This window comes from Pogona vitticeps, chromosome 1 (assembly GCF_051106095.1).
Source record: "Pogona vitticeps strain Pit_001003342236 chromosome 1, PviZW2.1, whole genome shotgun sequence".
NCBI lineage: Eukaryota > Metazoa > Chordata > Lepidosauria > Squamata > Agamidae > Pogona > Pogona vitticeps.
The window spans coordinates 17,733,127-17,749,638 of record NC_135783.1 but is presented as its reverse complement, the minus strand read 5'-3'; the positions used below and the strand labels follow the sequence as shown (position 1 = coordinate 17,749,638).

Below are 16,512 nucleotides of genomic sequence, written 5' to 3'. Positions count from 1 at the left end.
TCTCAACCTAAGAAGAGGTAACATGTGGGGTACCACAAGGCTCAGTTCTGGGCTTTGTGCTCTTCAGCCTTTTTATAAATGACTTGGATGAGGGGGCGCAGGAAATATTTACAAAGCTTGCAGATGACACAGAATTTAGTGGAACAGAAGACAGGAACAAAATTCAAAAAGATCTTGATAGGCTTGAGCACTATGCTGAAAACAACAGAATGAAATTTAACAGGAATAAGTGTGTTCTACACATGGGGGGGGGAATAAATGCACGGCTACAAAATGGGAGATACTAGGCTCGGTAATACTACAAGTGAGAAGGATCTTGGAATTGTTATAGATCACATGCTGAATATGAGCCAACAGTGTGACTTGTTTGCAAAAAAGGCAAATGATTTTAGGATGCATAACAGAAATATAGTCTCCAGATCCTGTGGGGTACTGTTCCTCCTCTATTCAGCACTGGCTGGGCCTCATCTAGAGTACTATGTTCAGTTCTGAAGAAAGATGCAAACAAACGGCGGCAAGTTGAGAGGAGGCAGCAAGGATGATCAGAAGACTGGAAACCAAGCCCTTTGAGGAAAGATTGAAATAACTGGGCACGTTAAGCTTTAAGAAAAGAAGACTGGGGGGAGATAATATTAGCACTTTTCAAATACTTAAAAGTTAGTCATACGGAGAAGGTCCAGGATCTGTTCTTGATCATTTATTTATTTATTTGATTTGATTTGATTTGATTTGATTTGATTTGATTTATATCCCGCTCATCTGGTAAATCTATCCCAGATCATCCCAGAGCGCAGGACACATAATAATGGGCTCAAGCTACAGGAAGCCAGATTTAGGCTGAATATTAGGAAAAACCACTTTCTTAACTATTAAAAGTGGAACCAGTTACCTACGGAGGTGGTGAGCACTCCAACGTTGGGGGGCACTCAAGAGAAAATCTTGGACAACTTTCTATCAGATCTATTTTGATTTGGATTTCTGCATCGAGCAGCAAGTTGGACTCGATAGCCTTCTAGAGTCTTTCCAACTCAATTACTGTATGATTCATATAGTAACTCCAACTGTTATCCCTTCTTAAATTCCCAGTACATAACTTTTATAAACATTTAAATTGTTGTATTTTAGTTCTGTAGAAATTGTGAATTCTGCAGAGATTATTTTGCAGAACATGTAGACATTATGGCTTACTAGGCCCTATAGCTCTGGGATCACCATAAAACAAAATGTGATCTTCCTTTTCCTCCAGAAGGAACGGGCAAGCTCCGGCCTAGTTGAATGTTAGAAAAGAAAACTGCCAGTGGTGCTTGCTGGGAACTTCCTGTTCTAGGCAGCTAGCCTGAAGCTTGCCCTTTCCTAGGCCATGAAGCCTTCTAGCTTGATCTTTCTCCAGGTGAGTGCAATTTAGATGTCTGTCTGGCAGGAAGAACTCCCAGAAAGGAGAATTCTGGGATGTGGAGTTCCCCCCCCCCAAAAAAAAGGAACATACCTGTCATGTCATCAGTAATGTAAAGTTGTAGTCCTACCATATCTGGAAGATCACAGATTTCCCCAGAAATAGGTGAAGATGGGCGACATTCATGCTAGTCAAAGAAGGAGGTGGAATGGAGCATAGATGCTTGGAAAAGAAGTGCCTTACATAAAGAAAATAAAAGTGGCATTCAAGAAAAAAAAACACAACTGATTTAAAATGATCTCTGAATGACTTTCCCAGATACTTTGGTTCCTCTGATATTGACTAGAATTGCCTATACTTATGGTCAGTATCCAGTGAAGGCTTCCACTTTGGGAAGAAGCAACATTCTCAACAATGAGGAGGCGGGCTGTCTCCAGTTCCTAATGCAGCCCTCCCCATGTATCCTAGGAGTTTTCTCTAGGACTGGAAAGCTATCGAAAGCTGGTTTTCAAGATGCTCTGAGAGCTGCATTAATGGGATGCCAGTATGATGTAGGATTTAGAACCACTGTGTTTTTCAATTTGAGTTGTTTCTGAAGGGGTCAAGTTCTGCAAAACCACAAGAACTATAAAATTGTTGTTTTTCCTCTACATAAAAATTGAAGCTTTCAGGAATCTGAAGACATGTTTCTGTTTAGTAAACAGAGCATCCCTAACTCACATTCAGTTTTAAGTGGTGCCTCGACTTACGAATGTCTTGATTTGCAACCATTTCTAGTTATGACCAGCTCCGGCCCACAGAATTTTGCTTTGACTTGTGACCAGAGTTTTGAGTTACGACTGGAAAAAAGGCGGGGAATTTAAACTGCTAACCGTTGGTTGGCGAAGAGGCTGCTTCTTTGTAGCTCTTTTGCCCCAGCAGTTAGAGTGTGTGTGTTTGGATGAGGCTTTGGGCTGCCTGGTAAAGTAAGGTGCTGCTTTCTGCTTTTTAAAATGCCTGTTCTGAGTGAGTACAGGGTTTTGCAGTGTCGATTTGGGCTGGGGGGGGGTTATATTTCTGTGCCAGAACGGATCAATCACGTTTCTGATGTGTCTTGCAGTCTTTGTTTGCTTTTTAATGTTTTTTTTCCCCAGCTGGAACGGGTCAATCGTGTTTCCGATGGGTCTTGCAGTCTTTGTTGGCTTTTTGATGTGTTTTTCCCCCAGCTGGAATGGATCAATTGTGTTTCCGATGGGACTTACATTGTTTTTTGTTTTTCGAGGTGTGTTTTTTTCCGGCCAGAATGGATTAATGAAGTGAGTGACAACCAACTTGAGTTAAGACCATCTTCCAGAACCAATTAAATTCGTAACTCAAGGCACCACTGAATCCATAAAGCAGTGGTCTCAAACTGTGGCGCTCCAGATGTTCTTGGACTTCAACTCCCAGAAATCCTGGCCAGCAGAGGTGGTGCTGAAGGCTTCTGGGAGCTGTAGGCTAAGAACATCTGGAGGGCCACAGTTTGAGACCCCTGCCATAAAGATTTCCAAATGGCCTGTCGTGGGCAACTGTAAAATAAATAAATTTGTTTGTTACTTTGTTTAACTTGTATACTGCTCCAGGTAGTGATAAATACTACTCTAGTCAGTTTACATACAGAATGCAACAAACATAAAATAAAATAAATCAAAATATAATAAAAGGGAACACCACATATACTGTAATAAATAAATCAAATAAAACAATAAAAGACAAACAATGGCAAAAAGGTAATCTAAAAATAATGAGTCATATCACACTAGGTAGGTAGGTAGGTAGGTAGGTAGGTAGGTAGGTAGGTAGGTAGGTAGGTAGGTAGGTAGGTAGGTAGGTAGGTAGGTAGGTAGGTAGGTAGGTAGGTAGGTAGGTAGGTAGGTAGGTAGGTAGGTAGCCTTTTCCATCGGTGGATATAGCCACAAGGCAGTGGAGATTTGAAATCGGAGTTTTCCTTCTCCGAGATGGGCTGCCTTCCATGGCTGACGAGCCCCACCTACCCGGCCTGCTCTTTAATAGTCATTCTGCCAACTCCTGCGACGTTGCTGGAACCAGTCGTATTGGCTCTTGCCTTTCCATTGGACCATTTCAGCAACGTAGAGAGGGGGGATTTGCTGCTTGGGTAACAGCCTATCCTCCATATTACCTTACCCGGGCTTTATGCTCTGGAGAGGACACTCCTCGATTCAGAGCATGTTACCATAGTCTCTCGAGACTGAAGGATGCCTATGATGATGATGATGATGATGAGGTAGGTAGGTAGGTAGGTAGGTAGGTAGGTAGGTAGGTAGGTAGGTAGGTAGGTAGGTAGGTAGGTAGGTAGGTAGGTAGGTAGGTAGGTAGGTAGGTAGGTAGGTAGGTAGATGGATAGGTGGGTGGGTGGATGGATGGATGGATAGGTGGGTGGATGGATGGATGGATGGATGGATGGATGGATGGATGGATGGATGGATGGATGGATAGATAGATAGATAGATAGATAGATAGATAGATAGATAGATAGATAGATAGATAGATAGATAGATAGATAGATAGATAGATAGATAGATAGATAGATAGATAGATAGATAGATAGATATTCAGAGACTTAAAGGTTGTGTGATAGAGCTACCATTTCCTTTAGCCTAGGCATTACTCTTTCTTCACATTTCCATAGACAAAAAGGATTATGTGCATTTTCATCCGTTCAGGGGTTTTTTTGGTTGGGGGAGTCGCCTGGCCTAAATCTTGAGGCAGAGGGAAGATCACAGAGTTGCCTTCAGCCCTTCTAGAGACTGTAAGGAATGTTGTTTTTATTTTAAAAATACAACATTCAAGAGTTAGGAAGATGCTGAGGTCCACTTTGAGGTCCCTGGGAGTGCATATGGCCCATGGACTGCACCTCGTCATAACCTAATACAGTCCTTCAATGCAAAATAAAAAAATAAAATAAAAATGTAGGTAACAAGGATCCTCTCATACCATCCTCAGACTTGTGAAAGAATTGTTGCTTGGATCTTGGTTTCTCTGGATTTGCTACTGACGGTTGGGATGTGGCATGGTGGGCTATAGCAAGAAGCGGAGATCAATGAAAATATGGGGCAGTGCCCCTCCTGTACACAAGCATGAGTACTTTTTGCTCAGCTGAATAAATCTTTACATCCCAAGTCATTGGTCAGATTAAATATTGCTAGTCTACACTTGCATAAGAGAAACTATGTAAGTCACTATGACAAATTCCTTTTCACTAATGCACCCCCGGGTGCACAGATTCAACAAGTAGCTCAGCTTGCTATCAGAACATTTTCCGTTGCTCAAGCATAAATTATCAATAGGATTTGGTCATTGTCAATATGTACCAGTATAACAAAGTATTTGAAACAAAATAGTCAAAATTTTGTCTCATGTTGCCTGTCAGCATCCTTGCTTAGTGGAGAAAATTCAGATTACTGTATAAGTATTGTATTTCCTTAGAAGAATGTGAGAAGTTCAATTGGGCATTATTTGTGCCCACCTAAGAACAGCCATTGCATCTTAGATGTTGAAATTTTAAAAAGAAATGAAGGCCATGAGATGAGATACATCTCTTGGCTTGTTTCTTAATTTATTATTTCTCATTTTGATGGATATTTGTTTTCTTTCCATAGGATTTCCAACTGGAATATGGTCAGAGTCCCCAAGGCAGTTACTTCTTGGGGGCAAATAAGTGAGTATTGCTTAGAGACTGTATTTGTCCATTCTTCTTTTTCAGTGGTTTGAATGTATGGATTGATTTAATCAGAAATTTTAACATTTGTACTATGGGACTCGTAAAATTAAAATTAATTATTTAGCTGCAAGGTTCCTTCAAAGGCGGGTGCGCACAGGACTCCGTCTCCCTCTCTTCCTGCTCTGTGCAGGAATCATGTTTGGTTCCCGTCATGATGGAACTCTGCAAGCGAGGGGGGTGGAGGCGCGCGCACAGGGGTGAAATCACGAGAGAAAGAGAGGTGGAGCGCTGCCCAGCAGGGCTGAAAATTGGAGGGTACCTTGTTCAGCTGGTATTTTGAGACAGCTGTTTGGCTTCTGTACTTATATCTGTGGTTAAGGGATTTTTTATTTTGCAGTATGTTTTCTCATGTGCATTTGTATCATAATATATTATGTGTCTGTGCATATGTGTACAATGTTTGAAATGTCTTAGTGTCATGGGTTTAGACAGGTACTTGTTGCTTCTGCAGTGATTAAGCCTCCCGAAACAAGCAGCAATTCTAATAAATTACTTCTTAAAAATGTACTTCCATGCTGCAAGCTAGAAACTTAAAAGTAAACAAGTTAGAATTAGTTTAAATATGAAAACTGCCAGTTTCCCCTCTTTATCATCCCCTGGCATTGTCAGTCCATGTGTTGCATTACATGGGCACTATACTAGGGTTTCCCCTCTTTTTGTACACTATAACCTTTATGTAAGCTATACCTGCTATAGTCTAGAGGTGATTGTCAGGCAGAATGATTAACATGCTTGTGTACAGTATGTTTAAGAGTACTCTGTAATTTGCTCAAAATCATTTACTTCAGATTGTTTCATCTGTTCTCTCAAATAACCGATGACATTAATTGCATGGCTTCTATACGTTAAATCATTTAAAAAAAACCAACCATGTCTGATTTTCTGTGCTTCTGCTAAATGTGTCCAGTCCTTCAATTTTGCTTCTGTTTTTAAAGGAGCCTTCTAAAATCAGTTGAAGAAGAACTGCATCAGCGGTAATTCTTAACTTTTTTTCCTCTTGATTACAAAGTCCTTTTTTCTTGTACTCAGATATATATGTGTTTTTTGTATTTCTCTCTGTCTCATGCTATTTGTTTGGCAATATTCTTATCGGGGGCTTAAAGAGGACCCTTTGGTTATTTGTCTTGCAACTGTCATTTATGTACTTTGAGAAAATGCAATCATTTTAGGACCGCAGAAAGCAAATCTTTGATAGAGGGAGACAAGTTGACAGCTTATGCTGTGGCCTGATATTCTATTTAATTCCTTAGGGGACATGTGGCACATCTAGAAGATGAGGAAGAAGTGGACAGCGATGATTCTAAACAGTGAGTTCTGTTAATCTTAAAGGTATATATAGTGCTTAAATGCTTGAGGAAGGCACATTAAAATTTATGGTGTGCATGGAAATATTTTTATCTTGTTCAGCTTCCAGTGGGAGCGGTTAGTTTGTGGCCCTTTATTTGTTGTTGGAGTACAACTCCCATCAGTCGTAAGTCACCATAAGCCAGAAACCAGGGATAGTGGAAATAATACTCCACTGTCATCTAAAAGGCCACCCATCTCTGCTTTAGATAAGTATTGCTGTCTTTGTAGGCACCCTTCTGGCAAAAGAAAGAAGTGCAGAATGCTGGTTTAAATAGCTTTTCCCTCTTGTTGCAGAAGTGGGTGGCTATGGTTACAGAGCAGTCTGGGATGCTGTCTTTTCAGCCTTTTGAACTTCCTGTGATGTTTTACAGAAGCTTCCACCAAAAAACTTGGTGCAGGATTCTGTATGCTTTGAGAGAGTATTGCGAACAAAAGCAATGTTCTACACTTTGTGTCCTATTAATCTAAGCTTGGAGAACGTTTAAGGGTTTTGTGTGTGCGCGTGTCTGTTGTGTTTTTTGTGTGTGTTTGTTTTTTGATAACTTGGGAGGATTCAGGAGCTATAGTCCATAAAAGTAACTTTTCAACACTCTGGCTTTAAACCCCCTTAAAACCCCAGCTTTCTAGGGTTCTCAACCAGGAACAGGGCCATTGGCAAGCGGGTAGCTGTTTCCAAGTAACGTTGTGTGTGTTATGTGTCATTAAGTCATGTGTCACTTATAGAAACCCTAAATAGGGTTTTTCAAGGTATGTGAGATATTTAAGAAATGCATTTAACCATTGCCGCCCCACCCACCCCCATGAGTTTTCCAGGCTGAGTAAAGATCTAAAACGGGGTCTCCTGAATCCTAGTCCATCATTCTATCCATGACACAACACGGACTTTCCTACCAAATGATACCATCCTGAATAAAATCTTTGCATTCTTTGTCATAATTGAAACACCATCGTGAAGCACTTATAATGTTCATGCCTGTTGCCTGTTTGTAAACAAACCATTTCCTCAGTAATATGATATTGTGCTTTCACTTCACTGTAGCACTCATTCTGATTTGGTGTGGATGTTCTGTTACCCTTGAAACAAACCAAGATATTTAAGATTTGCTTCTTGATAGTAGTTCTATGCATGTAGAACTAAGAAGAAAATCTCATTGATTTCAGTAGGACTCACTCTAGACAAGGGATGCAGTCTTAATCCATAGATGTAAACCCATCTTTACATTACCTTGAGAGTTATCATTTCAGTGTTTATGAAAAATCACAAACAAACTATTGTTTAACAGGACAGACTTGGCATTTGGAAAAAGACAATTGAAGTGGCAGAATGTGATTGTTTGAGCTGTACTTACTCACAGCTTTTCTTCACCATTTCATTAAGTCCAGAAACATCCTTTCAAAATATTTTAGTATAGAGCAGTGGTCCCCAACCTTGGGCCTCCAGATGTTTTGGACTACAACTCCCAGAAGCCTTCACCAGCACCTCTGCTGGCCAGGATTTCTGGGAGTTGAAGTCCAATAACATCTGGAGGCCCAAGGTTGGGGACCACTGGTATAGAGAGACTACATCCGCATCCCTCCCTCCCTCCCTCCCTCCCTCCCTCCCTCCCTGCCTACCTACCTAATGTGCTATGATTCATCAATCAACAATATTGACCTTCTATATTAATTATCACAGGTTACACTCAGACCCCCAAACTATCCTTCTGTCCCTGATCCAGACTCAGACTCTGACTGACTGACTCTCAGGCTCTGCCTTTCGGCCCCGCCCCTTAACCACATTAACATATAACATGAATAATGCATAACTTACAATGCATAACTTAGGGTGAATGTCACAGTACATATACTTAAACTTCTGTTTTAAAAAGTCAGGAGATTCAATTCTTCAAGAAAGCTCCAGTTTATAAATGTGGGATATTGTGCTTCTATACCCATCATTCAAAATGACAAGAAATGGCCCAATATTAATGCACAATACCATGCCCATTGCCAGCAGGAAAAAGAATGCCAAGGTTTACATAATAAAGGGCAGCCTAAATGTTGACACCACCAATGGGAGTCAAGGTGGTCTACAGGATAACCTATTGCGCTCACTACTGTTCACGCTTATCAAAAACAGTCCTGACATAAGAAATGGTTAACTGATGAAAACAGGAATCCGCTTCTGGGATTTTCCCTTTCTTGGTGTCACGTTGTGAAGGATTGTGAGCAGAAGAGGGTATCCTGTGTAGACAGTTTTGACTGCTACCATGGGTGTTGTCAATGTTCAGATTGCCCTCCGCTATATAAAGTTTGGCGTTCTTTTTCCTGGTGGCAATGTGGAAATGATATTGTGCAGCACTGAAGCACAGTATCCCACATTCATAAAAAGGAGCTTTTTAAAGAATTAAATTAAAATAAACTACTGTGTTTCCCTGAAAATAAGACAGGGTCTTATATTAAATTTTGCTCTTAAAAAGCATTAGGGCTTATTTTTGGGGGATATTCTATTTTTTTCATGTACAACAATATGCATTTATTCTAATACGGTTGTGTCGTCATCTTCTGGTTGCTGCACAATGATGGGGGGCGAGGTTTCAGTTCACTAGGGCTTATTTTTGGGATAGGGCTTATATTATGAGCATCCTGAAAAATCATACTATTTTCAGGTTAGGTCTTATTTTCGTGGAAACGGTACAGTGCTTGCTTTTCCATCTCAGCCTAAATCAATTGAATGATACTTTTCAAACATTAATACATTGTTTTTCTTAGGATTGCTAGACATGTATAATTCTTAATTTCCCTCTTGTAGTTCAACTATGAAACCAAAAGTGCCACCACCTTTACCGCCAAAGGTAAGAAGGGTTGTCAAGTATATTTAGTTGCTTGATTCAGGTGTAATGATCCTTGTCCAATAAACCACAGTCCATTGGATCAGAAATACCATATTTGCCAGCATATAAGATGACCCCCCCAACATTTCCACTCAAAATATAGAGTATATAGTTTGTTATATACTCACCGTATAAGACTACCCCCTCTTCCGCATGCGTGATTCTGCTTTGGCTGTATCATGGGGAGAGTTTGTTTTGCCGCTTTTGGTTCCTTTCTCTGGGAGAGAGTGAAGGTTTGCTGGAAGAAGGACAGCATCGGCTGTCCTTCTGGGTTTGACTGGTTGTTTAAGCGGGCCGGGTAGCTATAATTTGCTTTCATTGGGGGGTTTGCTTTTAAGGAGTAGCACTTTTTTCTTTCTTTAAAGTAAGACTTGCTGGCCTGACTTTTTGCTGCGGTGCCGTGGTTTTGCCGCCCGCCATGGCGCAAGGGTCGTTAAGTGAGCAACAATCAAGAGGGCTGGTCCGTGGGGGTGCGGAAGCCTTTAACTACCCCCCTTGTTTGTGTGTGTGGGTGTGTGTATCTGTGTGTGTATGTGAGTACATGTGTGTTGCTTTTGAATTTTGAAGTGCACCTGGCATATAAAATGACCCCCCCCCTTTGGAGGCATGTTTTTCAGGGCAAAAAAGTCATCTTATACGCCGGCAAATACGGTAAGTTGTGTGTCCACATGCACTCCTTTCTAGCCCCTCCCTCCCACTCGATTCTCTCATTACATGCCTGGCTTTGGCAAGGATGTTCTGGCTTCTTAAGCTTAAACTAAGCTTTAAAATCATTATAGTTTGTTGTGCTCTGGTCCATGGGGTCATGAAGAGTCAGACACAACTTAACGACTAAACAACAACAAAAGGTTTGTTGTGAATTGAGTGAAACAACAAACTAGGTTTTTTTTTTACTAGACATAGATGCTCTGATCATCTTGTGTGCATGAGAAAAAAAGGGGAGTGCATGAGCCTAAGACTTGCTTAGTGTTACATAGGTCTAAAGCTTTCGTTTCAAACAGTTGCTTCTTAGAAGCTTGCTTTTTCAAACAGTTAGCTCACTACTCAGGTTATTTTTAGTTTCAAAATGCAGAGCTGTTTTCCTGAATTGCAGTCATTCATGTATCTGTATTTTTAATACTTAAGTTACTATTTTAAGTTAATACCATTCAGTGGAAACACATCTGGTATGTGTATAATTTTGGCAACCAATCACCTGAATTATCCTTTTTTCACATCATGCAATAAATAACTGGGGGAGTTTTCTGTAGCACTTTCCTAAGTCATTCATTCTTAGTCAGAAAATGTCAGTAGAATTGCTTAATGCGTGGTTTCTCTTCTTACATGTTTTTCTCCACTGAAGGCAACTGTATGCACAGTTAAAGTAGAACTATTATAGCATACTAGTTAAAATATGTGGCTTGATATCTCAGCATAAAAATTTATATTTTTTCAGCCTAAATCAATCTGCATACCACAGGAGACACATTCTTCAGAGGATGATAATCAGGGAACCATAAAAAGATGTCCGATTTCAGAGAGCCCTGCAAAATCACACACTCAGGTCCCGCCTAGACCACCACCTCCTAGGTTACCGCCGCAGAAATCTTTAGGTAATGAGTCATATTGACAAATTTTAGGGATATCTCCAAAATTCATATATGTAAGTTGCTGTCATGCACTGTCAAGTTGCTTCTGTCATACAGTGAACCTACGAATTAGTGGCCTCTAAAAGAACCTGTCATTAACAGCCGTGCTCAGCAATTGCAAACTCAAGGCTGTGGCTTGCTTTACTAAATCCAGCTTCTGTTTGGGCTTTCTCTTTTCCTGTTGTTTCAACTTTTCCTACCATTATTGTCTAATGTTATATACCATTTAGTCATCTCTGCCTCATGGTGAACCTATGAATGAGTGATCTCCAGAATGTCCAACAGCCCCACTCAGCTCTTCCAAACTCAAGCCTGTGGCTTTCTTTAGAGATTCAATCCATCTCAACAGAGATGGATTGAACAGAGTAGACCTTTGGTCTAGATGGGAGGGATAGAAATCAAATCAATCAGTCAGTCAGTCAGTCAGTCAATCAATCTCATATTTGATCTCCCCCTAGTCATTTTTTCTCCTGAATAGTTGAGACTTAATTTGATCTAACACCCACTTATGGCACATGGTATCTGTAAAGTTCTCCTGCAATGTCAAATTTCAAATTAATCCTTTTCCATTTGGCTTTATTCACTTCTATACAAAGTAGCTGGGAATAATTTATTTATTACTTTAATTTATATACTATACTGCCCCATTAATGACAAAGCACTATTCTGGGTGATTTACAAACAGTTAAAATAGAACTACAGCAAAACAAAACACAACACACTAAAATATCATACCAGTGATAAAACAGCGATGGCGAACCTATGGCACACGTGTCACAGCTGACACGCAGAGCCCTCTCTGTGGGAACACGAGCCATAAGTCTCCGGATTGCTATTCCGGTTCCACCGCCGCAGCATGCCACTCGCTGTTTTTTTTTTCCTTCCCAGTTTGGGCACATGAGCCCAAAAAGATTTGCTGTCACTGCTATAGATGAGCTTAGCCTTGGTCTCTGGTTACACATCCTTACACTATAGGGCTTTTACTAGTTCCTTGATAGTTGCTCTACCAAGCTTCAGGTTTTTTTCTGTTTTGTTGGCTTAGTGTCTATTTAGATTGATGATTGAACCAAGGCACAGAAGGTCTTTTTCACAATGATGAGACAAACCAAAGTCTTATGATGAGATACTCCAAAATGAAACATATAAATAATACAGTCTAATTTTAGAATTAAATATACAGTACATTCTCTGGAAGCACCTATACAGATGTGTAAGTGAGTTGCAAGAAGAATATGCATGTGAGAAGATAGAATTCTGGTGGCTTTTCTCCAAACCTACTGAAAGCTGCGTGCACCAAAGAAGCCATCAGGGGTAGGGTAACTCCTAGTGCCAACCAGGCAAAGCTAGCGATGTTCAGGGTTGTTTATTATATGGAATAGGCCCCACATTCTACTCTCAGTTCTTTTCTCACCTCTTCATAAGAAAGTTTTTCCACTCCACTGTTACCTTAAATTCTCTTTGTCTTTGTGGCGCCTTCCAATTAGTTGTTTCTTTTTTGAGCCTTCAAAAATGAAAAAAGAGGCCATTTTCTTTCTCCCTTCCAAGAAGACGTAATTGAAAGCTTGCCTGTATAATCTAGTTTCATGCTTATAATAATTGCATGCTGATAGGAGTTAAAAAAAATTAAGTGCATACAGATAGTGCTATTATTGGGAGTCTGTAGGCTTAAGTCCTTGGAAACTTCTGCATTTGTTTTGCACAGCCAACTCTTTTTTGGAAGGCTTATGACAGTAACAGAAACAACAAAACAGAAAAGACTTTGTCTAATTCATTCAGATCTTATCACCATTTTCAAACTTGCCCATCAGCCTCAAAGGCAACCCAAACATGTACAAGTTGAATTGTTTCCGACTGGCTTGAGTTTAGTGAAGTGTGTGGAATTCCAAAATCAAGAATAATTTATTTGAAATGCTAACTGTGCGCTTACTGCCTGGACTTGGCATTATCATGCCAAATACCTTCTGATTTTGGGAGACCTAGAGATGTAAAATTTCTGAACATTTCCATTTTTATTCTGGAAAAAACACACTTCTAGGGAGAATTAAGAAGGAGGTGGTATTATATTATATTGTTTAATTGCCTTTAAACTTTTTGTGTATGAAGGTAATGGACTGAATTCTGTGCAACTAAATGGTGACAGAGAGGGATCTCCCCATCAAGAGCCAAATGAAAATAGACACACTAATCTCTCTAAGAAAGAAAAGAAGGAAATACTGGTAGGTAATGCTTCCATTTCTTGTCTCCCCTTTCAGAGTATGCAGAGAAATTCAAAATCAGTTTCAAAAATTCAGAATTAGCATTTTCATAAGTTGCTTTTGAAGAAGAGAGAGGAAAGGGAAGGAGAGTAAAAAATGTGGTAAAACAGCAATAAGCCCACATTGGCAACACAGTAATACTTGAGCTTTTGTGGAAAAAGAGGGGCTGTGGAAGCAAGAAAGCTGATAAGAGGAGAAACAAAAGACAGACTCATGGAACAGGAATGGTTAGCTCTTCTAGTCTGCTTAAGGGAATGAGAACATAGGTCTTCCGCATCAGTGTAAAATTCAAGACATGCAGCAGCATTACAAGGTAACAACAATTTTTTCAAGTGCAGAAAGCAGACAGCCAAGCCAAGACTTCCAATAGTGGGCCAAAGAAGGATCAGTTGCCTGCCAGGCTAATCTTGAAAAGCATGCTGACACAGGGTGATCTAATGAGATTTTTAAGAGAAAAAGAAGAGGGTTATAGGCAATGTGGACATCAGCAGCGCTTTCTCTTGCACAACAGCAGTGTTCAGAATGGGTTTGTGAAGGAGGACAAAGAACACTGGTGACCCAAAATTAGTAACAATTTTGGTTTTGAAACACAAAAAGCAGGTTCACAATAGAAAACAGAATTTGCACAGGATCAAAAGGAGAAAACAATTGTCCATGCTTTTCTAAACAAAAGAACTAGTGGCTGACCTGTAAATGTAGGTCTCACCAGGCTTATTTTTTCTTGTTGGCGATCTTGCTCACACCATTTAGTTGCTTTGTTCAACTTAATCCAGTGGCCGCAGCCTCTTTTTCCTTCTTTGTATTTAAATTAAATTCGAATGGCTCTTGGATATCCAAATGTTTGTTAGCCTGGACTCTGGTATATGGTTATATCTGTAGCAGTAGGCGTGCTGATTGGTTGTACAAACACATACTGTTGTGATTTGCTAGCTATTGCAGTCTAAATCTTAACATACAAGGTTAAGACATACAAGACCTGTTGAGAGTATGGAGGTGTAATAAATATAGACCAGTGCTTTCCAAGTGGATACATGCCTATAGGGAAAATGTATGTGTCATATGAGTCAGATATCCAGGAGTAAGACAGGCAGATACATGTTTATAGTTTATTTCATCCATTTTAAAATAGCTTTAGCGTATGAAAATCTAATGTTGATTACTTCATCTGAAAATTAGATGTAGTAATCTAATGTGTTGGTTACTTCATCTGAAAATTACTTAATGTGGTAGGGCTAGTTTGGTATGGTGGCCTATAAAGCAGAAGGCTCCTAGTTCTGCTCTTGTCTTTGTCAAGAGCTCCTTGGTTTGTCCTAGACAAGTCACACTCACGCTCAGCTTCAGTCCTACCATCTGCAGTATGGGGGATCATCATAATATATGTATTATATGGAGTTAACTCTCCCCCCTGCAATTCATTTGGCCCCTTCGGTGTTCATTTTTAAAAAATCACTAAGAACCTGGTTATTTAGGCAGACATTTGAACTCAGCCAAGCTTAGCTAGCCTGCCTGATTAAGTGTGCCAGCTTGAATGTTTCATGTTAATGCATTTTTATGCTTTAATTGCATTTTATTATTATTATTCATTGTTGATTGTATTTTAGTTCTGTGGTTTTATGTGTTGTAAACTACCCAGAGTGGCCCTTGGCCAGATGGGTGGTATAAAAACGAAATAAATAAATATATAACTTATGCAATGCAGCTTTACTGTACAGGTTTGCTCTGAGTGTTACAGTTAAATTATGCATATACAGCAAAATAAATTGAAGGCTTGAAGCATGATACAGATGCTAAGTACTGTAGTTGTATTGATCTCTAAATCAGCCTCTATGAACAATCAGGGCAATCGCCCTTCCCAGGTTCAGATTTGAGGATCATAACTGATGCCCTGGGCTTCCAAATTCCAGCATCCTTGCAGAGATTATCACAGCCTTTCTTTCCCCGTCAGACATAAGAATTAAGGAATAGTGTAGCAGGGAGGGCTTTAGGCTACCTCTTCAGCTTGGAGCAGGAAAGGAAATGCATTTCCATCTGTAGCAGAATTGTGAGATGAAGGGCCACCTGCTGTGCTGAACTGCTAGCTCAGTGGTTTAGGTATGTGGCTGCAGAGCCAGAGTTCAATTCCCCACCGTGCCTCCTTGATAGCATCTGGACTCAATGAGCCATAGGGTTCCTTCCAGCTCTGCAGTTCTAAGATAAAAGACCCCAGATCTGCCTGTATGCCCCCCCTGTTCCTGCAGTGTTTTAGCTGTACTTCAACATGCATTTTTCTAAGTCAAAATTCAAAGGTATCTTTTTTCCTCCTAGAAGCCAATTAGCAATGGTCTTCCTCCTACACCAAAAGTGCATGTAAGTATAACATCCTAAGCAATATGAACTGTACAAATGAATAGAGGGCGCTGCTGCATTCAGTCTCAATTTTAATACTCATACTTGGCATTGAAAATATTTTGCCTGTTAAAACAAATACAGTGGTGCCTCGCTAGACAGTTACCCCGCATGACAGGTTTTTTGTTAGACATTAACTTTTTGCGATCGCTATACCGATTCGCAAAACAGTGATTCCTGTGGGGGAATTTCGCTGGACAATGTTTGGTCCCTGCTTCGCAAACCAATTTTCACTAAACCACGATTTGCTTTTCACTAGACAATGATTTCGCTAGACAGCGATTTCAGTGGAACGGATTATCATAGTTTAGCAAGGCACCACTGTATGCAGCTGCACCAGTTTTTAACTGATTGTACAGAGATAGCTGGAGTTCACAATATGGAATTGATGTCACTCCCAAAATAGCAACAAACGAGTTTCACACTTCATGGGTTCTTAGAAAAAGTTTTCACTTGAACATGTTTAGATTGGATCTTATTTCCTTCAGTATTCTTTAGCTAAATACTGCAGATCACCAGTGCTTGAGTCATGCGAATGGTGGGTATATAGCAGTGGTCCCCAACCTTTTTGACACCGCGGACCATTTGGGAGGGATGGGGTCTGTGCACGGTGGGTGAGGCACCCCTGCACTCACACGCATGTGTGAAGGGGTAGGGGCGCTCACGCAGTGCTCAAGTGCACTCGCACACATGCACGAAGGGGCGGGGGCACTCGCACGGCACGCACACATGCATGTATGCATGAAGGGGTGGGGGTGCTCGCGGGGTGTCTGTGGCCACGGCCCAGCCAATGGTTCCCTAATCTCTATTATGTGCTGTCAAGGGTGAACCCATTTATAGTGGCCCTAATAAGGCTTTCAAGGTGAGTGAG

The 16,512-nt window shown here is 40.5% G+C and overlaps 1 protein-coding gene across 4 annotated transcripts in view; it reads left to right on the top strand.

The window, feature by feature from the left end:
* The window catches only part of MAP4K3 (mitogen-activated protein kinase kinase kinase kinase 3), a 97,188-nt gene that overhangs the window by 62,204 nt on the left and 18,472 nt on the right, over positions 1–16,512 (top strand). For 2 of the 4 annotated variants that reach the window (XM_020794746.3, XM_020794744.3), the window contains 7 exons: positions 5,032–5,090; positions 6,089–6,127; positions 6,404–6,460; positions 9,292–9,334; positions 10,809–10,965; positions 13,105–13,217; positions 15,561–15,602. In XM_020794746.3, the coding sequence (XP_020650405.1) occupies positions 5,032–5,090; positions 6,089–6,127; positions 6,404–6,460; positions 9,292–9,334; positions 10,809–10,965; positions 13,105–13,217; positions 15,561–15,602 (510 nt within the window). The remainder of the gene's footprint in view (positions 1–5,031; positions 5,091–6,088; positions 6,128–6,403; positions 6,461–9,291; positions 9,335–10,808; positions 10,966–13,104; positions 13,218–15,560; positions 15,603–16,512) is intronic. The other 2 variants (XM_020794747.3, XM_020794745.3) reach the window with 1 other exon arrangement.